The 22871-nt window shown below is 39.8% G+C and overlaps 1 protein-coding gene across 1 annotated transcript in view; it reads right to left on the minus strand.

Annotated features, from left to right (window-relative positions):
• The window catches only part of LOC118800185 (sialoadhesin-like), a gene marked incomplete at its 5' end in the record, with an annotated part of 41384 nt that overhangs the window by 12736 nt on the left and 5777 nt on the right, over positions 1-22871 (minus strand). Inside the window, 6 exon segments of the mRNA XM_036560360.1 lie at positions 8157-8411; positions 9206-9235; positions 9238-9441; positions 13133-13483; positions 14055-14294; positions 22463-22813. Of these exon segments, the coding sequence (XP_036416253.1) occupies positions 8157-8411; positions 9206-9235; positions 9238-9441; positions 13133-13483; positions 14055-14294; positions 22463-22813 (1431 nt within the window).

Consider the following 22871-nt stretch of genomic DNA (forward strand, 5'->3'; position numbering starts at 1 on the left):
ACTACCCACAGCATTCCAAACAGTAGAAACATTAGTCAACCAGGTGTTCAGGTACTTTGGCATCACCAAGGATATTCTTTCTGATCAAGGTTCTCAATTCATGTCACAAGTCTGGTCTGCTTTTTTCAAACATAGAGGGGTTTCAGTTAGTCTGTCTTCAGAATACCACCCACAAACTAATGGACAATGCAAACGAGTGAATCAGGAACTTCTTGAGATTGTTCTGTTGTAATAATCCTTCAGACTGGTCTAGATTTCTAATGTGGGCATAGATCACTCAAAACTCACTGATCAGCTCAGTTACAGCACTGACCCCTTTTCAGTGTGTGTTGGATTTTCAGCCTCCCATTGCCCCATGGACATAAGATAGTGAAAAGAACCACCCCCTCTGGAGGAAAGTGATGGAGCCCCAGTCTACATTGTCCGCTAGTTGCTGAATTCCAGGAGACGATGAGGAGAACTTCAATACCTTGTCGACTGGGAGGGTTATGGTCTGGAGGAGCAATGCTGGGTTCCAACATTCTGGACCCCAGACTTATTTATTATCTTATCTTATTGGTGATGAAGGTGGTCTTCCACTCATCACCTTCCTTAATCCTAACAAGGTTGCATGCAGTATGAAGGTCTAACTTAGAAAACAACGTAGCATGTCAATAATCTCCTCTCCAACTGGCTTTACCTCCACAGCTGACACGCAAAGAGATTCTGGTAAACGTTCCACTGGGATCTGTGAATTAAATTTTCCTCTGCACAAGAGTCAATTAATGCTGAAAAGACATGGACAGAATTAAACAGCACAGAGTCACAGGTGACTGAAATGACTTCCTAACCAACCCCTTTGTGGGTGCACTCACCACACTGAAGATGGAGTTCACATTTTTCTCCTTTTACAAAAAGGTTATTCTCTAATAGGCATTTTAATACAGAATGCACATTATTTCCAGGCGTCGTGCCTGAGGTCTATGCAGATGCACCCAACAGTCCTATGTGACCAGCAATGCCACAGGACATGCATAGTTCTCTATGTATCTTCTGAAGTTGCTACTCCTGTGAGAGATGGGTTAAGTTGCACTGCATGGGCTCTGTCTAGACTGAGTCTTTGATAAAAACACCTGGCAGGTGAAACTTGAGTAGCAATAAATCCTTGATGATGGGCAGCTGTAGTTTGGTGTGAGCAGGTGACCTTTGTAGATCTAAGTTGGTCTAGATGGATAGCTAAAGTGATAAGTTCCTCAAATGAACGGTTATTTTCCTTACAAGGCATTTCTGACACAGTGTCAGAATTAAGGCCATTACGAAATACAATAACCACAGCTGGCTCATTCCAACCGCTGCCAGTGGCCAAGGTGTAGAATTCCAATGCATAATCAGAAACTGAACGATTGCACTGGCAATTCTCCCTGACAACGTCTTTCATGAGGCTGAACAAAGATGATTTGATTTTTCCAACAATCTCTTCATAGGTGTCCCATTGAACATGAGAACATATGGTGGTGGTGGTTGTGAAGCTGGACCAGTTGAGATCAGAAAAGTCATAAACAAGTGAGGGTCAGAACCAAAAGATCTCACAAACTGGTAAACAAAGCCAACAGGGAGAATCCAAAAAGCATCCAAGAAACAAAGCAGGGTCAAACACGGAATAAGAGGGAAAAAGGCTCAGTATGTACTGAGGGAACAGGGGCAGTACTTCACAATGTAAACAGACAGGCTTATATACACAGTTCTACAGGTGATGGCAATCAGTGTTCAGGTGACTTGGATCTGCTAGTTGACTGGTGATGGTTGATGGAGTCAGATGTCATACTGAAGGATCCTGGGAGTTGGAGTTTGTAATGAAGTGAGAGTCTGACTGAGAACTAGGAAGCGTAACAGGGAGAAAACAATACAGAACTATGATAGATCACAAACAGAGACAGAAACAAAGAAAAGGTATGTGATTGTATTTCCTTCAAACTCAACAATATTGAACATAAATTCCACTTTATCAAAATGAATTCTGTCAGGTAGTGTCCTGTATGAGGTGCCTCATGACTCGATATAAAGGTTCTGAATTGGACAGAGATTTGAGGAGAGACTATAACTGGAACCTGCTGTTTTCCATGTCTTTAGTGTGGTGCTGTAGCTGTGCAATCTAACATGCATGTGGTGCCTCTCCTGAGGTAAACAGTGAAGAGCAACATGCTAGTTAATTAATTGCTAATTACATGATAATAAGTTAGCAAATACTCATTATTTACATATTAGTTAGCTGTCCATTACTTAGTTATTGAGTAAGTACTTAGTAATTAGTAATTGACCACTGTTAACTGATAGTTTAGTTTGTTATTGGTGTTTAGTTTATTTATTCATTAACTGTGTAGTAATTGCTTCTTATTACACTCTTAACAAACTGTGTTTACTCACATAAAGAAGCAACAAGAGAAATGAGAAAGTTACATTATTGTGTGTTAATTAATCTGCTGATTCATCATTATTAAGTAATTACTACTTTGTGTCCCTCCCAGTAAACATTTTCACTACTAATTATACCACAAACTCATGATTAAGACTTGAGTAGTCACTGATATCTTAATTTCTCTCAGTCCAGACCCAATTCACAGTTACTGACAGTTTGATTTGACAGTTGTTGTCAAAATGTGCATATTTCATTCTCTTATTTATAAGAGGAGCTGTCTAATCATGTCTTTGAATAAGTGGCCTGTGTTTAGGTCTAATTGGTATGTCCACTTCATGAAGAAGAGATTATTTTTAAAGATTATCACACCTGTCATCTCTTAAACATAAATATTTGGCTGTTCTATTTCTTCCACGGGTTTGCCCTCCACTGAGAGGGTCAACATTTTCTAAAACAAAGTTTCTTCGGTTATTCATAGTGAAGTGTGTATAGAGTGTATAGGCGGCTCTTAATCATGAGTTTGTAGTATAGTTAGTATATCAGTAGTAAAGATCATCACTTTACCTGGACAGACATATAAAGTAGTAATTAACAGTGAAAAAGTGAAGACAGCTGTGAGGACAGTGAGCAGAGCTGACCGGCCCTATACGGTCATTACACACGTTGCGCAAATGACACAAGAGCCCTGCTTCCCCCCTCGTGTCAAAGCTGAATATCGTTTACAAGTTCATTGAGAGAATGAAGCAGAACTATCTGGACATGAAAAAAAATAAAAACACTATAGGAGTGAATTGTGGGAACAGCAATGTGAACTGTGTCTGTTTGGCCTCTGTGGTGAGGTCAAATTTAATATCATCTACTGTTGGTCTGTACTGCCATCTTGAGGAAGGTAGCTGTAATTACATTAACACTGTACTATGAGGCCCATCACTGACTGACTGATATCTGGAGCTCTGCATCAGCTCACCTGACACTTCATCCATCTTTCTCTTCTGCTCCCTCATATTTCAGTTATTCATTCACAATAATGTTCCTATTTCATTAATAAATGAATTAAATAGTTCATTAGGTAACTTTTACAGGCTTCAGTAAGGTGTACATGGAGAGGTGAGGAAAGTAACATAAATATATAAGATTGACTGAAATTAATTACCAAGAAAATAATAAGATTTCATGAGAGAAAATAAGTAAGAACATGTGTCCAATAAACAAATAACAAAGCATAACATAACAAAGCTCTGTAAGTTTGTGTATCTTTGTACCTGCATAAAGAACATGTTCATCATTGAGCTCTGAAAGAAGAGAAAAATAAAGATAATATAGAGAAATATATAGAAATAAAGATAAAGATGCTCAAACAGAAAAATATGAGAGCTTGCTTAGTTTTCCAAATTGAACCTAAATGATCTTCAGTGCTGGAACAGTGAGATCAGATGAAAATCAGTAATGGCTTTACTTAGACAGCAACTTTCATATATTACACTTACAGCAGACCTGCTAAAGAAGAAATAAGACAACATAATAACAAAATAATTAAAGAAATTAAAGAAATAAATTACATTGAAATGAATAAAATATATTTCTATTAAACACAAAGAACAGTTTAACTCCTTCAACCACACACTTACATTTTAAAATATAAAACATGTATATGAAAGACTGCAGATGTTTTGGGCCATAAGTAACGTTTTTAGTAATATAGTAGAGAACTAAGCTGATTAAGCCTGAGGACAAATCTTTTCTGGTTGGTGAGTCATTTATCATCTGTAACTGCTGTCATTTTGTTGTATTGACTGTAATGTCAATGCAAAAAACACAAACACCCAAAAGCTGATCTTAATGCTGTCAAATGTTTCATTCTTATGTTTATATTTTCCTCCCAGTGTTCTAATTTAATTTAGTCTCCTCCCACCAGCTACCCCACTAGTTGTGTATTATTAGAACATGTATGTGTGTTTTTTTGCACTGACTCTTATTTTGAAGGGCAGGACTTTGTGTGTGTGGTAGCAAAACTTCACAGAGCCTAGCGGTAAATATAGTAAGCCCTAGCAGCTAACAGCTTAAGGTTAGAGCAAAGCCTTAGCCTGAGGAGGAGACAGTAGGAGACCTTGCTGAAATAGCAAAAGCGCCTAGGAGTCATACATCACACAACTTTGGATGGTCGCCCAGCATCACGGCTGGACGGTGGCCATCACTGGGATACTGCTGTGCCTGACTCTGAAAGGAAAAGTGCTCCAGGTGCTCCTGGACCTGTTGGCAGAGTAGCATGGCGATTTAGCAGCTTTGGCCATCAAACTGACTTTGTTAGACATTGACAGTGATGGTGGTCCATATTAAACTCCTTTACAGCTCAACTACTATCTTTTTAAATCCAGACATTAAGATGAGTTCAGTTTCATTTTAGGACTTTTGTTCAGTTATGAATTTTAGTTTTCCTCAATAATAATAACATAATGGTCATCTTTTCACATCAGCCAGGAATCTCAGTCCAGATTGAGGTGTGTAAACCCAATAATGAGAGCAGACATACATTAACAGTAAACAGTGCAAAATGTAGACTTCATGTTGACACACCCACAGAATTCAAACATTTATTTAACAAGAAAGTAAAATTTATTTAGTTAGTTATTTATTAATTCATTTATTCATTCATTCATTCACACTATAGTTCACATCAAGCAAGGTCAAATGCTTACTGGATTCTGATGCTTAATAAGCACTTAAACAAACAAACAAATAGAAATTCATATGTGAAGCTTCACACTTCAGCCAATACATAACATTATACATCACAAGCTGTTTAGAAAACAAAAGTGTAACGTCTGTAAATCAGTATAGCAGTATAGAAGTAAAAAATGCATAAAATAATGAGCTCAAACTGCAGTGGATGTGATCTACAATTGAACAAGAAGCTAAAAAGCTAGGAGACCTGTGTATTGATACAATATTATATACTATATTGTATATAATAATATTATAATTCAAAGTACATTTTACATTTAAGCAAATATACAAATACTTCATAAGTAGAAATATGGACTGAATACTTTTACTTTTACTTGAGTAGCATTATTATTAATTTATTTATTTATTTTGCCAAGAATATATTTAATTTTATTCAAGTACAGAAGTACTGTACTACTGTCAATATGCTGACAAGGATCAGAACCAACTTTTATCACAATGGGAGAACAGCTTGTTGGGAGGGAGAAATATGAACAATAAAGGACAATAATATACCACAAACAGAGAGAGAAACAATGAAAAGATCTATTATTGTACTTCCTTCAAACTGATCAATATTGACAATACATGCTTGTACTGAAAACTTCAAAATTACAGTTTATTAATAAATTAAAATCTTCACAGTATCAGGATGATTTCTGTCAGACGTTGTATTGTGTGATCAGCCTCACGACCTGATATAAAAGCTCTGAATCTGACAGAGATTAATATAGAAAGTACAACTGGAACCAGCTGTTTTCCCATGATTCATCATCAGTGTGGTGCTGTGGCTGAGCAACCAAACTCTTGTTAGATGGTAAGATCACTGTGTAAGACTGACATCAGTTACTACTGTGAGCTTTTTAATTGAATCAGAGTCCTTTAAATAATCTTACACACTGTCTACACCACTTTTCTATCAGTGATAGAAGTAATAAAAAGATCAAACTCCAGTGTGTAAATCAGCTCAGCGCTACAAAACACACAGACTGGATAGTCAAATTTTAGTTAAAGTAAAAGCTGATACTGTGTGCAGTCAGTGAACTACTGGTGATCGTATGATTTAATTGTTGGGCTCCATATTCTCCAGGTGGTGGCGCTGTTACACATGGTGTGCTGTAGAGATGAGTCAAGTATTACTGTTGTTAGAATAAAAACCAGTGGGAAAGTGTTGACTGATGTCCCAACTTGATTTCGCTTGAGGTTGATTACTTTGAGTTTTATATCCAGTATGTTGTTCAGTCTTGTTGATTCAAGTATTTATAGTATTTCTAATCTGAAATCTTGAAAATTGTACCTGTTGAAAAGGTGAAAGTTAGTCCAGTAAGTATCCTGTCACTATCAGAAGGACTAATCCACAGAACGGTCATACAGAAAAGGAGGTGTAGATGAAACAGAGAGCTTGTCTTCTCTTTCCAGTGAGATTCCAATAGATGCAGATGAAGTTCTGTCCATGGGTCATAATGGTGGTCCTGAACAGATCTGTAAATATTGGTTATTTCACATTGCAGTAGATCAAAGAGGGGTCCTCAAGTGTGGAAGTAGCAGCCCTGCATTAACAGAACAAACAGTGTGACCTACTAGAAACCATTACTTGAACATAATTCAGTTCAGGGTGAAGCTCTGTTAGAAAGGACTAAATTAGTTTGGTAAGGTTGGTTTCTCTCACCTGTTGGCAGCACCAGTGCGGCTAAATCTTACACTGGCATACTGAGCGTCCACTTCAGTCTTCTCTACCACTTTATCACGGCGGTGCTGGACGCTGGCGTACTGAACCTCCTCATCAGCCCCAAAGGCAGAAGCTGCCACTGCAGAGCTCTCAGCATTCCTGGGGTTTCTGACTCTCAGAGGTACAACACTGTCATAATGAGCATCATCCTGATTGGACGGATCTGGATCAGCTGCTGAATCACTGGTTGGAGGTTTTACTGCCACGTTGCTGTAGAGAATTTCCTGCAGTCAGAAATAAAGACTTGGTAAATTAATAAATCATCTCAAACACTGAGATTCAATAATAGATTTACAATCACACATATTTAGGTAATAATAACACTTGTACTTGTTTTATCATAGAGTGATTTGATGTTTATCTGTGTGCCACTCTAAACTAGAGATGAGCAGTACTGAATTTTATTAATCTTTTTTTTTCCTTAGCAATATTAGCATATGGACATGATAAACAGGAAACAATTAAACTGAATATAGACTTAATACTGTCTCTAATATTTATTCTTCTTAAAACAAAAGTAAAAATGTCACTACAACCTCTTTACTGCATAAAACAAGTTTTGACGTTGTAACTGACTTGCCTGTTCTTGGTTTGCATCATCAGCTGAATTGCCTCTTCTCTTTCTCCTGAAAAGTAATAATATAAAAAGTAATAATGTTAATATTAAAAATAATATTGTGAAAAAATTGCAACAGAAACATTTTTCACTGATACATTAACAGAAACTGGTTCCAGTGCTTAAATAAACTTTAAAGATTTGTTTGCTTACCTTACATAAAATACAGCAATGATAACAGATAAACATCCACATCCAGCTGTGACTCCAATAACTGCATATAGAGCTGAATTCCCAACTCCTGTGTGCAGATGAATGTTAAAGTTTACAGTTATGCTAATTTTTATGAATGTTATTAAGTGTTATTCAGGTTGTGTTTTCATCACTAATACCTTTTTCAGTGACAGTCACTGCAGCTGATTTCTGAGATCCGTGTTCATTCTGAGCCACACAGTAGTAGGATCCACTCTGTAGAGCCCTGTAACTGTGTCCAGATCCTACAGGTGAGCTTCCACCTTCTTTAAACCAGGTGTAGTTCTGCACAGGTGGGTTTGCATCACTGCTGCAGGTCAGAGTCACTGAACTGCCCTCCACTATTTCACCAGAGGGACTGATGGACACTGAGACGTTCTTTGGAGGATCTAGAAATCACAGAAGAACTTCATGATGTAATCATTACATGACATTAAATGTTTATAAAAGAGAACTTCTACAAAATAATGTACAACTGTAGCAAATAAACACAAACTTACACAAAACATTCAGAGTTAGAGCTTCAGAGAGTTTCTCTCCATGTTCATTACTGGATCTGCACTTGTATTCTCCACTGTCCACAGAGCTGATCTTGTTCATTGTGTAAGTCTCTCCTTTTGCTACTAATGATGTTCCTTTAAACCAGTTATATTCCACAGGTGGGTTTGCATCACTGCTGCAGGTCAGAGTCACTGAACTGCCCTCCACTATTTCACCAGAGGGACTGATGGACACTGAGATGCTCTTTGGGCCATCTAGAGGTAGAAAGACACATTACACTCTATGGATGTGCTTTTCTATTTGACAAAGCAAACTGTAAATGTCCTGTAGAAGTAGCTCATGTTTTATTGCAGACAAACATCATTCAGTTCAGCATATGAAGATCACTGTTCTTACAGCTTTTAAATCAATTTTACCAAAGACTCTGAATGAAACATTCCCAAATATTTCTTGGCTCTTTAAGGATTAATAAAATCTAATGACTTCATGAGTTCTATCAGACTTACACAGTTAAGGTAGATGATGGTCTTTACTAAAGCATCCTTAATTAAAATAAAATACTGGAAAAAGTGCTCTGGTAATCCAAGTAACTGACTCAGGTCATGATTCATGATTGTTTAATGTACACGTCTGGATTTTTCATCAAACAGTTTAAAATTAGGTACTGAAATATAAACTATTCTTATTACTGCATTATACATACAGACTTACACTACTAGAGCATCAGTAGGAAGTAAGATGTTTTGATGCTCTACGAGCTAATCACAAAGTCCTTTATGAGCTCAGGAGTGTTGGAGCAGGAAAACATAACATTCAGTGAGGAGAATCTGCAGGACTGAGATTATTAACTACAGTTTTACAGTTAAAGTGTGTTCTGTCTGTACAGATATTACAGTGACATCCTAATGAATATTTACTGCAGGTACTCAGTGATATATTACTTTATAAACAGAGATCAGTTGCTGGACTAAACTTAATCACAGACAGTTCAGCATGAAGCCTCAGCTTAGTTTGTTTTCTGAGACTGAATGAATGAATCTGTACTTACATCTGACATTCAGAGTGACCTCAGGAGAGCGTTCAGACCCAGTACAGCACAGTGATACCTGCCTGCATCCTCCCTGCTGACCGACTGCAGGTGGAGTTGGTCAGTACTGGAGGATAAACGATGTCCATTTCTGTACCAGGTGAATGTTGGTCTGACTGTCAGACTGCAGGTGGTTTTACATGTGAGAGTGACTTTATCTCCCTCTATCACTCTCTCAGGAACCTCCACCTGGAGATCTGAGAACCAGAGAAAACAGACTCACACTGTGGAGACTCACACTAGCTGAGTGAGTGTGTTAATGGTGTATTTAATATTTCTATTTAAAAGTAGAATTAAAATTAATCCTAAATCATGAAGTTTGCAGCAGCTCAGATTTGACCACTGGACATAACATATAAATATACAGTGATTTGAGTGAGATTGACCGTTATTACACATTAGAACATTAGCAGTGTGAATTTCCCCTGTTGTGGGACTAATAAAGGATTATCTGATCTGTGAGATCAGACTCTGACTCTGAAATGCTTTATAAATTGTGCTTCTCCAGTTCTAAGCAGTGTTTTTCTCAGGTGTGCTTTGAAGAACTGATGTAATGTATTTCAGACCTGCTGGAGGAATCCTGTCCAGCAGGGGTCACCAAGTATTTCAGCTGACCAAACTGAGCACTTTCACAAAATTCTGTATCAAAGCTGATTAACATATTTAAACACTGGTTGTATTTGACGCACATTAACATGAACCAGTGCAGCTTCTGTTGAGGTCTTCTGTTTTATCCAGTCTCATGTATTTATGTAGACGACTTTACCTAAATTCTATTTACTGTTTGTGATCTTAGTAGTGAAGCAACAACATGGTTTTTAAAAACACCACTAAAGTCAGTATTTACGACACAATATAATGATTTAAATTAAATATTAGTTTAATATTTTTGTGTTTTGTTAAAATGCATGATTATACAAATTATACCCCCCCCCTCACTGCCCCGTTTGTAAAGCCAATTCTTTCCTCCATTACCCTGCAGTCTGTTACAGATTTCAAAAGGTATTGTAAGGTTTTTGATTTTTTAAAAACATACAAAAGTCAGTGGTCATCTAACCTAAACGCTCAGTAGATTATAAAATTATGTTCAAAATATAACAATTTATCCAAATTGTTACATGTAAACACAAACGTTTAGTCTCTCTCTCTCTCTCTCTCTCTCTCTCTCTCTCTCTCTCAGGTGTATCTGCCTGTTCCATCATCCATGTGGAGGAACTCTGACTAATCAGATAATTGATCATTAGTGTAATTGAGGGAGGACTCTGTGCCATAAAAGGAGCCCTTTAAGATGTCTGTAGAGGGAGGGTGTGTTTAGTGTGTTTATAATCTCTTGTGTTAAAGTGTGGATTTGTTTTAGGTATTTTACCAGTCGTTCCTTCACTCTAGTTTACATGAGCTTGTCTCCTGTGTTGGGGAGAACTTTAGTTGTGGTGTTTTACCTGCATGCTTTTAACTGTATTTAACAAGGGACTGCAGCTTTGTTTACAGGAGACATTGTCTCTGCCAGCATGAACCCCCAACCTAAGCTTACAAGAGCTACAGGTCAGAGGGGTGTGCCTATAGATTTGCACCACATAGAAGTCTACTCTGTCTAGTTCCTGGGTCAGAGGATCATCACTGTCCCATGTAGTTTAGGCTAATGTCCAGGGAAATTTAGTGTAGTTAGTTGTTCGTTGTTGTGGGAGGACCCCTTCTGTCCAGCACCATGGCAGCTCTGTGTCCACTCCTGATTCTGCCTCTCCTCGTAAGGTTGGTGGCTGTCGCTGTCTTTTTGCTATGTTGTACTGTTAGGCCTTCCTCTGGATCTGTCAATCTAGAGAACTCCAGTGCCCATAGCTTTCTTGGAGATCACATGACTATTGATCCACATACCACAGCCAATCAGCTTCTCCTTCCCCTGAGTACTGATCTGTTGCACCTGTCTTGTCTGTCATGTGACTCGGAGCAGTTAGTATTTAAAGCTCAGGCTTTAGTTAGGAAGCTGAGAGGTGTTGCTTCTTAGTTCTGAGCTACCGAGTGTTTTTCTTGTTTTGCCTTTTTGTGTCCTGGACTGTGTTTTCTGGATTATCAACTCTGCCTTTTGTCTCTGCCCCTTTTGATCTTGTTTGTCTGCTGTGTTTGTCTTTTTGCAGTTTTGGATTGTTTTAGTTCTGACCTACGCCTGTTTTCTGACGGCGAGTTTGGATAACGCTTTACCCAGTAAAGCCTATTTATCCAGTTACATCCGCGAGCATCTGATTGGTTCTGCTGTGTCATTTAGTACTAATAAAACAAACATTTACATGTGTAACTTGGTTCCAATAAACAAACACTGACAAGTGAAATTTGGTTTCAATAAATGAAGAGTCACACGTGTAACTTTGTCCCAATAAATGAACAGCCACACGTGTAACTTTGTGCCAAAATGAACAGTCACACGTGTAACTTTGTCCCAATAAATTAACAGCCACACGTGTAACTTTGTCCCATATAAATGAACAGTCACACGTGTAACTTTGACCCAATAAATGAACAGCCACACGTGTAACTTTGTGCCAATAAATGAACAGTCACACGTGTAACTTTGTCCCAATAAATGAACAGCCACACGTGTAACTTTGTCCCAATAAATGAACAGTCACACGTGTAACTTTGACCCAATAAATGAACAGCCACACGTGTAACTTTGTGCCAATAAATGAACAGTCACACGTGTAACTTTGTCCCAATAAATGAACAGCCACACGTGTAACTTTGACGCCAATAAATGAACAGTCACACGTGTAACTTGTCGGCAATAAATGAACAGTCACGTGTGTAACTTTGTGCCAATAAATGAACAGTCACACGTGTAACTTTGTCCCAATAAATTAACAGCCACACGTGTAACTTTGTCCCAATAAATGAACAGTCACGTGTGTAACTTGTGCCAATAAATGAACAGTCACACGTGTAACTTTGTGCCAATAAATGAACAGCCACACGTGTAACTTTGTGCCAATAATGACAGTCACACGTGTAACTTTGTCCCAATAAATGAACAGTCACACGTGTAACTTTGTGCCAATAAATGAACAGTCACACGTGTAACTTTGTCCCAATAAATGAACAGTCACACGTGTAACTTTGACCCAATAAATGAACAGCCACACGTGTAACTTTGTGCCAATAAATGAACAGTCACATGTGTAACTTGTGCCAATAAATGAACAGTCACATGTGTAACTTGTCCCAATAAATGAACAGTCACGTGTGTAACTTTGTGCCAATAAATGAAACAGTCACAGTGTAACTTTGTCCCAATAAATGAACAGCCACACGTGTAACTTTGTCCCAATAAATGAACAGTCACACGTGTAACTTTGTGCCAATAAATGAACAGTCACATGTGTAACTTGTGCCAATAAATGAACAGTCACACGTGTAACTTTGTCCCAATAAATGAACAGTCACATGTGTAACTTGTGCCAATAAATGAACAGTCACACGTGTAACTTTGTGCCAATAAATGAACAGTCACACGTGTAACTTTGTCCCAATAAATGAACAGTCACACGTGTAACTTTGTGCCAATAAATGAAGAGTCACGTAGACGTAACAAAACGTTCTGCCCCTCCACTTTTGGAGGTGTGGCTCCACCCCTGTCTTGAATTTCTTCACAGAAGTAGCAGCTAAAATTAAACCTAAACCCTAAAGTTCGCTCCAACTCAGATTTCATAACGGCACATAATGCACAGATATTTTTAATGGGGCGCAAACTGAAGCTTTGTGCTCACTTGATCAGTCCAAAAAGATGATTCTTTACATGCTGCATAAAAAAAAAAGATTCTGAAATCTGCCGTTTGAATGATTTTACAGACGATACATGCAGGTCTTGCATAAACCATTATTTCTGCTGATGGATCTTACCTGTGACTGAAAGATCAACTCCATCTTCACCTTGATACTTTCCTCCAGGTTGGTCTGTTATAAATGTGAAGTAGTATTTACTTTGATCCTTTTCTCTCACATCAATCACTCTGAGAGTGCAGTCACCATGTTCATCTCCGAGGTACTGAACTCTGCCTCTGTACTCTGGATCATCTGACAGATCAGGAGGTTCTGAACCAGATGTAACCAGCTCTTTAGTCCAGAAAGCTTTTTGGACTGAGTGACCGCTTGGAGGTGTGTAAGTGCAGCCAATATTTACTGTAGACCCCTTTAGAGCACAGACAGATTTAGGGTTATAATTCACAGCCTTGTTTTTCTCAGCAACAACTCCTGCAACACAAAACACAGAAATGTGTAAATGATTTCTCTTCAGCTCATTTCTAAGACATGGTCATCTCAGCTGAATTAAAACAGTCAGCTGTGATAAGCTGAGCTCATTTAGAGATAAGAACACAAAGTGAGAAGCTCCACAGCTCTTACAGTGGGCAGACATTACACACTACACAGAACTTACTGTCAGAGGAGCCTGTTAGGACGTTAGCTTTTTAGAGCTGAAGAGATAAAGTTATTTTGAAGATTTTGAAAAACTAAAATGAAGAATTGTTTAAATAAAAATAACTGAAGACTTTAAAAAGCAGTTTCATTATTATATTTATTGGGTTATTGTTGCTTATAGTAATTTACTGCTGTCAGTTTGTAAACTCGTATAAATACTGGTTTGTACCCCAATTAAAAATGTAAGCTCTCATTACTGTTAACAAACATTACAGTATAAGTGCTGTAAATATTAACTACCTGGCAACTCTGCAGACCTGCTAATAGTGATCACTGCCACAGACACTGATACTCTGACAGGACTCTCATCTTTTTGTTGAGAACAGACAAATAAACCTTTACTTACGTCCAACATTAAGAGTGACTTCAGGAGAGCGAAGGTTCTGACCCAGTACAGCACAGTAATACCTGCCTGCATCCTCCCTGCTGACCGACTGCAGGTGGAGTTGGTCAGTACTGGAGGATAAACGATGTCCATTTCTGTACCAGGTGAATGTTGGTCTGTAATACAGACTGCAGGTGGTTCTACATGTGAGAGTGACTTTATCTCCCTCTGTCACTCTCTCAGGAACCTCCACCTGGAGATCTGAGTGCAAGAGAACAAATTGTTTACCAAAAAGAAAAAACTCAAACGTTACTGTGGATAACTCATATCAGCTGAATGAGTGTATCAGTGGGGTCTTGAATCAGGGCTGCTGGAGCCACAGAGGCAGGCAAATATTTGACCCACCAATTTTTGATTGTGTTGATTGAGGATGCCAACAAGAAAAACAAAACAAAAGAAAATCACTCTCCCTTAACTGCAGGAAGCCCTAACCTATAGACAAAGAGAAACAAACTCATTGGCAGAACCAATCAAAATCTCACTTTCATCTCAATTTCAGTTTGAATTTTCCCAAGCAGTAAAATCTTTGTGAGTTCATGCTTAAAGAGAGGAGCTGCAGTTCATTAATCTGGTAAAAATGGTAAAATGGTTTTAATGTAATACACAGATTAATGTCCAGGTTCACAGTTCACGTATGTGGATTTATTAATGTCAGATTGTTTATGTTTCAGTACTGCTACATTGTTAAACGAACATGTGAACACTCCACCCATATTGAGGTCGGCACCAAAGAACTATACCACAGCAAAAATGGTGGTGATGTCCTGTCTGCTTAATTTTCCTGTTACATTTTACTCTTTACAGATGCTCACATTGTTCTTGCCGCATGAGCTGCTGTGAGTATCGGAAGAAAGCAATAAAATAGTAGTGAAGAAATGTGTTTGATTTTGGCACATAGATCACTGGCCAAGCATCATTGACCTGATGAGACAAAAAAAAAACAATTTATTTTTGCTATTTTGTTTTACTATCTGTTGTGTACACCAGATCTAAACTCTAAAACCATGACTGCTACAACCAGCACCAACGTCTACCATCGCCAGAGCCTGCTACAGCTGAGAAATCAGCCACAATCTCTGCTTCCAGACAGACTGCGGGAAGAGCTGCACGAGCTAGCCCTGCTATGATCCACAGCGCTGCGTGAGCCTGCTGACCGAAAGCGATGCGCGAGAAGGCACAAGCAAGGCAAGCGAGGCTAATGGCTAACTCCAGACGACCAGCCGTTCCCTCTCTTCTTCTCTCAAATGTTTGTTCCTTGGAGAATAAACTGGACTACCTCCGGATTCAGCGGGCTACCCAGCGTGAGTTCAGATGCTGCTGTGTTTTTATTTTTACGGAGACGTGGATGACGAGCTCAACTCCAGACTTAGCCAGGCCTTTTTGTTTGCCAAGAGAGTTGACTACACTGTGCATAATAGCAGTGTATTTAGCTCCTAGTGCTAATGCTAACACCGCACTGAACGAGCTGTACAGCGCTATCAGTGACCTCCAAAACACACACCCAGACGGACTGTTTATTGTTCCTGGAGATTTCAACCATGCCAATCTGAAATCAGTGCTCCCTAAATTCCACCAGTATGTGGACTTTGCGACCCGGGGGGCTAACGTGCTGGATCTTGTTTACACAAACATCCCCGGCGCGTACACCATCATCCCTGTGCATCTCCAGTGTCCTGCCTCAATGACTACCGTCCCGTTGCACTCACTCCAATCATCATGAAGTGCTTTGAGAGGCTTGTCATGAGGCACATCAAAGACCAGCTTCCTGCTTCACTGGACCCACTGCAATTTGCATATCGCCCCAATCGCTCAACAGATGATCTCCACCACACTCCACCTGGCTCTCACCCACCTAGACAATAGAGACACCTACATCATTCAACACCATCATCCCTCAGCAGCTGATTGGAAAACTGAGCCTGCTGAGCCTGAATGCCTCCCTCTGTAACTGGGTCCTGGATTTCCTGACTGAGAGACCTCAGTTAGTCAAAATCTCCAGTCCACTCCTGTTCACTCTGCTGACTCACGACTGTACTGTGAAGTACAGCTCAAATCACACTATCAAGTTCACTGATGACACGACTGGTGGGTCTGATCAGCAAGAATGATGAGTCAGCGTACAGAGAAGAGGTGCAGCAGCTAACGGACTGGTGCGGAACCAACAAACTGTCTCTGAATGTGGAAAAAACTAAGGAGATGGTTGTTGACTTAAGAAGAGTGTAAGGTGTCCACCTCCCACTGAACATCACTGGCTCTGCTGTGGAAATCGTCAGGAGCACCAAGTTCCTCGGTGTCCACACCACAAAGAACCTCACCTGGTCCCACAACACCAACTCCATAGCCAAGAGAGCTCAACAGCACCTCGGCTTCCTGCAGAGACGAAGAAAGCTCATCTCCCCCCTCCCACCCTCACCATGTTCTATAGGGGGTCTTTGGAGAGCATCTTGAGCAGCTGCATCATTGCCTGGTTTGGGAATTGCACCGCCTCCGACCGCAAGACCCCCCCCCTCCCCCCACATACACACACACACACACACACACACTCCTCTTTTGATGCTCTTTGCACTCCTTGCATCTGGAACATTGCTACTAATACTGTGTTTACACTTTGTTTACCCAAGTACTGCGTATATCCTACCTCAGGACCTGATGTGCTCATGTAGGATATCTGACTGATCACAGCATGTTAAATAATCTTTGCACCTTATTCCATAACCCTACCTCATGCTCAGAAACGAGTGCTGTGTTGGCTCTGCACTGTCCTGTCTGTTTACTATGTTTAAAGTCTGTTTTATTTATAGTATTTATTGTATTGTTTCTGGTCTAATTTTTTTGCACAATTACATCTGCACATTTGCACTTTGTACTGTGTATTTTGTTCCATGTTGCACTGTGTTGTTCCTTGGAGGAACGTAATTTCACTCCACTGTGTACTTGTACATAGATGGAATGACAAAGCCTCTTGACTTGACTTGATGTTATGACCCTATGGGTCATAGTTTTTGTAGTGTGTTTTTTGTATTTATTGCAGAGCTGAGGGAAGATGCACTGAGCCACCACCAGGGGGAGCCGCCAATAAAAGAGAGACGCCCAGGCGGAAGTGGGGGGTGCTTTTGCTTCTGGCGTGGCTTCTGTTGCGTTCCTGGTTCCCTGCAGTCACTTGAGCGACACTGCTGTGGAGCTGTGTTGGTGTGAGAGCTTCGCTACTGGTGTATGGTTTATTGGTGTTTTGCTGTTTGTCATTGAGATTTTTGTAAAAGCTAGCTCATGCCGTTACTCTTTCATCGAAGTATACTGTAAACACTCAGCTACCGTGGCTGCCCAGACAATAGCTCTTGTACATAAACTCTCATTGGGGAAGAGGGGGTTATTTTTTTTTGTTGCCTTTTTCTCTTGGTTTGCTTTAGTTAGGAAGTTAGGTTAGAAATTGTATTTGATTTTCTTTTGTTTGTTAGGTGAGTTATATTTTTCTAAACTTAAGTTAGCTGTGTTTTTGTTTATTTTACCCTTCCCTCCCTTAATGTTTCTAACTGTCTAAAGCCTTGAACTCTTGAAAATAAAGCCAAATTGTTAGTGTCGCAAACATTGGTTGTCTGTGTGACTTGGGGAACCGGGAGGGCACGGAGGTCTCTTTATTTTTATGTTGAGGCCCGACCTAGACCGGGTCGTGACACTTGACTTGACATACGCTCTCATGTGTACTTTGATGCTAATAAAGGAACACTCACGTGTAATTTGGTGCCAATAATCGTGCCAATAAACAAACATTCACATGTGTAACTTACTGCCAATAAACGGCCACTTACATGTGTAACTTTTTGCCAATGAACAAACATTTGCATGTGTTATTGTCACGCCTTCCTCTGGATCTGTCAATCTAGAGAACTCCAGCACCCAGAACTCTCTTGGAGATCACATGACTATTGATCCACCAACCACAGACAATCAGCATTCTTCTTCCCCTGAGTACTGATCTGTTGCACCTGTCTTGTTTGCCTTTTTGTGTATCGGACTGTGTTTTCTGGATTATCAACTCTGCCTTTCATTCCTGCCCTTTTTTATCTTGTTTGTCGGCTCCGTTATGTTTGTCTTGTTGTACTTTTGGATTGTTTTGGATCTGACCCATGCCTGTTTTCTGACAACAAGTTTGGTGAAACGCTTTAACCAGTAAAGCCTCTTTTTCCAATTACTTCCGCGAGTGTGATCAGTTCTGTCATGTTAAGGAATACTTCGCCAACAATGGCGGATTCAGAGGCTATTCAGAAGGCCATTGCTAACCGAGGCATGCTGCTAGGACAACATCAGCAAGTATTGTCCAGAGTCACTCAATCCCTTAAGACTTTGACAGTACAACAGGCTGAGCAACAGGCGCAATTGGATCAGTTAGTGGCTAATGTCAAAGAATTGACTTGCCAGTTGCAAACATTAAGTAAGGCTCCCAGTAATGATGACCCCAGTAATGTTCCAACGCCCATCAAGGTTACTAGTAAGCATTTTTCTGTAAGCAAACCAGATAAATGCCAAGGCTTTGTGCTACAATCTTCCCATTTTCTTAACAGTTCCCCACCCAGTACAGATCTGGCAAATATTTCCTTAGTGGTTTCTCAATTAGCAGATAAAGCCTTGGATTGGGCTACAGCTATTTGGCCCAGGTTACAGACTCTCAAATATGAACAATTTGTTAAGGAGTTCTACACAGTATTTGACCATCCTTATGATGGGAAAGTTAGTGGTGAACTCCTCTCTAAATTATGTTGTACTGTTACCAAACATGCATTAGTATTTCACACTCTTGTGGCTAGTAGTGGGTGGAATGAGCCGACTCTGTTAGTTGTGTTCTGCAAAGGAGTCAATCTAGATGTATTAACTGAACTTGCCTGTCGAGACGATGAATTGACATCAGACCAGCTTATGTCAGTGTCTATTTGATTGGATCAACTAGCCTGGGACCGCATGACTCAACGAAAGAATGTCACATCGTCAACTTTCCCAAAGAAGACTGGAGAGTTACACTACCAGCGATTGAGAGGAACCTATGCAGTGTGACTCATCATGTTTGTCTCCACTGAGCTAGTTAAGCTGAGCACTAGTGCCTTACACCAAGAACTTATTTCCTTCTTTCTCCTCAATTCTTCTGAATTCCCTGTCATCCTAGCTCTGCCCTGGCTAGAGAAACACAACCCGTGCATTTCATGGTCCGACCATGAAATCCTGCTCTGGTCAGAATTGTGCCATCATAATTGTTTAACACTCCCTTCCGTTTCCCTCATATCAACTTCCAGTGAGAGCCCCAATACTGAAATAAACACTAACATACCTGCTGGTTATACTGACCTTCTAGAGGTTTTCAGTAAGGGTAATGCCACCAAATTGCCTCTCCATCATCAGTATGATTGTGCAACTGATTTAATTAAAACTGCTTCTTTTTACCCAAATCTAGAGTTTATCCTTTAACCCAGACAGAGGAAAAACACATGGACACTTACAAACAGGAGGCATTAGAACAAGGATTTGTTTGGCCTGTAGCTTCTGGTATCTTTTTCATTAAGCCCACGTATGAATTACCAAGGCCTCAATCAAATCTCCAAAAAATACCCGTATCCTGTTCCTCTCATTCCAGTAGCTGTAGAACAACTCCAAGGCATGAGACACTTCAAAAAATTAGATTTAAGGAGCACCTATAATTTAGTACACATAAGAGAGGGAGATGAATAGAAAACCGCTTTCATCACCGCTACAGGGCACTACGAGTACTTCGGACCGAACTGTCGTTCGGTCTGTCCAAATGCTCAGTCTGTGTTTCAGGCCTTCATTAATAAAGTGCTGTGTGAAATATGTAATTGCTTACATCAACGACATTCTCATTTACCCCCCTGACCTTGTTACTCATGTTAGTCATGTCTGCTCTGTCCTGAGGTGCCTTCTAGACAATAATCTTTATGTTAAAGCTGAAAAGTCTGAATTCCACTTGCAGTCTGTGACCTTTTCAGGTTATGTCATTAGCTCTAATGGCATTTTAATGGATGACCACAAAATTGAGGCAAATGAATTGGCCCATTCCCCCGTCAATTAAAGAACTACAGCAGTTTCTGGGATTTGCTTGTTTTTTTTTGTTTTTTTTCGCTGCTTTATTCATAATTTCAGTTCCATAGCAGCACAGTGACCGCACTCCTAACGATAATCCTCATAAATTGTCTTGGTCTCCGCAAGCAGAGAATACATTTAACAAACTCAAGGAGTCGTTCACTTCTGCCCTGATCGCTCTGAGCCTTTTGTAGTCGAGGTTGAAACCTCTGAGACAAAACTGCTCCAGCACCTGTCTCTGAGGTTTCAACCTCGACAGGTACTCCTCATAAATTACACCCTGTTGTCACAAACTTTCTCCAGTAGAACAAAATTATGGGATCGGGCACTGTGAGCTCCTATCAGTTAAACTTGCGTTAGAAGAGTGGAGACATTGGCTAGAAGGGGCTAATCACCCCGTCCCATTCTTACTGATCATAAAAACCTGGAATACCTTTGCACCAAACAAGAACCTAGCAGATCAACACAGAGGACCAACCTGGAGACTAGGGGTAGGAATCTCTAGGCACCTCACGATTCGATTCGATTGGGATTCTGAGGCTGTGATGCGATTATAAAACGATTATCGATGCATCTTGATGCATCTTTTTTTTCTATAGAGGATTTCACTTTTTCTCACTGAGTGACAAGTTGGAACTTTTTAAAGCAAAGTATTTGTAATGATTCATAATGAATTTACTTCCAATATTTTTTATTAATAAATCAACCGGAAGCAATATGCCAGGTTAACTGGAGGGCTCTCATTCATTGCTGTTTGGTGCATGTGAGACTCTGCTGCCACTCATCTGTGATAAAATGTGCTGCTACGGTGAAATAAGATTCTGTGGCACTGGATGTCCATGCAGCAGATTACAGCTATTCTACCCGTTTTTCCTACGTGATTCTAGCTGTAACTTCGGTTTTGGTCTCGTTATAGAGATGAGATGAGACGCTTTATCTCGGCTCCAAAGTGTGCAACATAGTGCGAAAGCCCTGGTTCTCAAAGACTGAGAACGGACGCAAATCCTTGGCAATAAAAGTTGTGATAGAGTTTGTAGTTCACTTTGTCCTTTCCGAGTTTGGTGGAAGCTTATTCCATAACCGGTCGGAAAATGGGTGGAAACATGCTAATATGGTTTCCTCCCTCAACTCCATATAAGCTGAAGTGCTTCCATACACTAGATCAGGGGTCAGCAACCTTCGGCTCCACAGCAGAATTAGATTTCTAGGTAAAATAAAATAATCCTCCTTTGCAGTAAAATAAAGCTCTACTGATCGTTCAGCACAGTTTTAATAATAATTCATCTTAAACGCTGAAATTAATGTAGCCTATAATTGCTAGTTCACCTAGCTAGTAGCTAATGAAAAGGCAAGAGAGAGATTGAAGACGAACATCAATAATTTGGAGACGAATAGCCTTATTTGCATCTATAATCACTACAGCTGGTTTCCTGATACGTTTAATCTATAATGAGAAACTGTCAAACACTAAAAAAACAGGTGAAACTAAGTCAGTTTCTCGTTCTCCAGCTTCTTGTTTGAATTTTCTCGTTCCACCTTAAGTGCAGCAGTTACATTCTGGCGCCTCAGGCACCATTTAAGGTGGAACGGGAAAATGAGAACGAGAAGCTGAAAAATAAGAAGCGACTTCAGCCGTTGGCTACCGCTGGAGGTGGAAGAGTCTATGTTGTTACTTTGTGCCAATAAATGAACAGTCACATGTGTAACTTATCCCAATAAATGAACAGTCACATGTGTAACTTTGTCCCAGTAAATGAACAGTCACACGTGTAACTTGTGCCAATAAATAAACAGTCACACGTGTAACTTGTGCCAATAAATGAACAGTCACACGTGTAACTTGTGCCAATAAATAAACAGTCACATGTGTAACTTGTGCCAATAAATAAACAGTCACACGTGTAACTTGTGCCAATAAATGAACAGTCACACGTGTAACTTTGTCCCAATAAATGAAGAGTCACGTAGACGTAACAAAACGTTCTGCCCCTCCACTTTTGGAGGTGTGGCGCCACCCCTGTCTTAAATTTCTACACAGAAGTAGCAGCTAAAATTAAACCTAAACCCTAAAGTTCGCTCCAACTCAGATTTCATAACGGCACATAATGCACAGATATTTTTAATGGGGCGCAAACTGAAGCTTTGTGCTCACTTGATCAGTTCAAAAAGATGATTCTTTACATGCTGCATAAAAAAAGAAGATTCTGAAATCTGCCGTTTGAATGATTTTGCAGATGATACATGCAGGTCTTGCATAAACCATTATTTCTGCTGATGGATCTTACCTGTGACTGAAAGATCAACTCCACCTGCACCTTGATACTTTCCTCCAGGTTGGTCTGTTATAAATCTGAAGTAGTATTTACTTTGATCCTTTTCTCTCACAGTCTTAAATCTGAGACTGCAGTCACTGTGTTTATCTCCGAGGTACTGAACTCTGCCTGTGTACTCTGGATCATCTAACAGATCAGGAGGTTCTGAACCAGATGTAACCAGCTCTTTAGTCCAGAAAGCTTTTTGGACTGAGTGACCTCTTGGAGGTGTGTAAGTGCAGCCAATGTTTACTGTAGACCCCTTTAGAGCACAGATAGATTTAGGGTTGTAAGTCACAGCCTTGTTTTTCTCAGCAACAACTCCTGCAACACAAAATACAGAAATGTGTAAATGATTTCTCTTCAGCTCATTTCTAAGACA

This window comes from Colossoma macropomum, unplaced genomic scaffold (assembly GCF_904425465.1).
Source record: "Colossoma macropomum unplaced genomic scaffold, Colossoma_macropomum, whole genome shotgun sequence".
In the NCBI taxonomy this organism is placed as follows: Eukaryota; Metazoa; Chordata; class Actinopteri; order Characiformes; family Serrasalmidae; genus Colossoma; species Colossoma macropomum.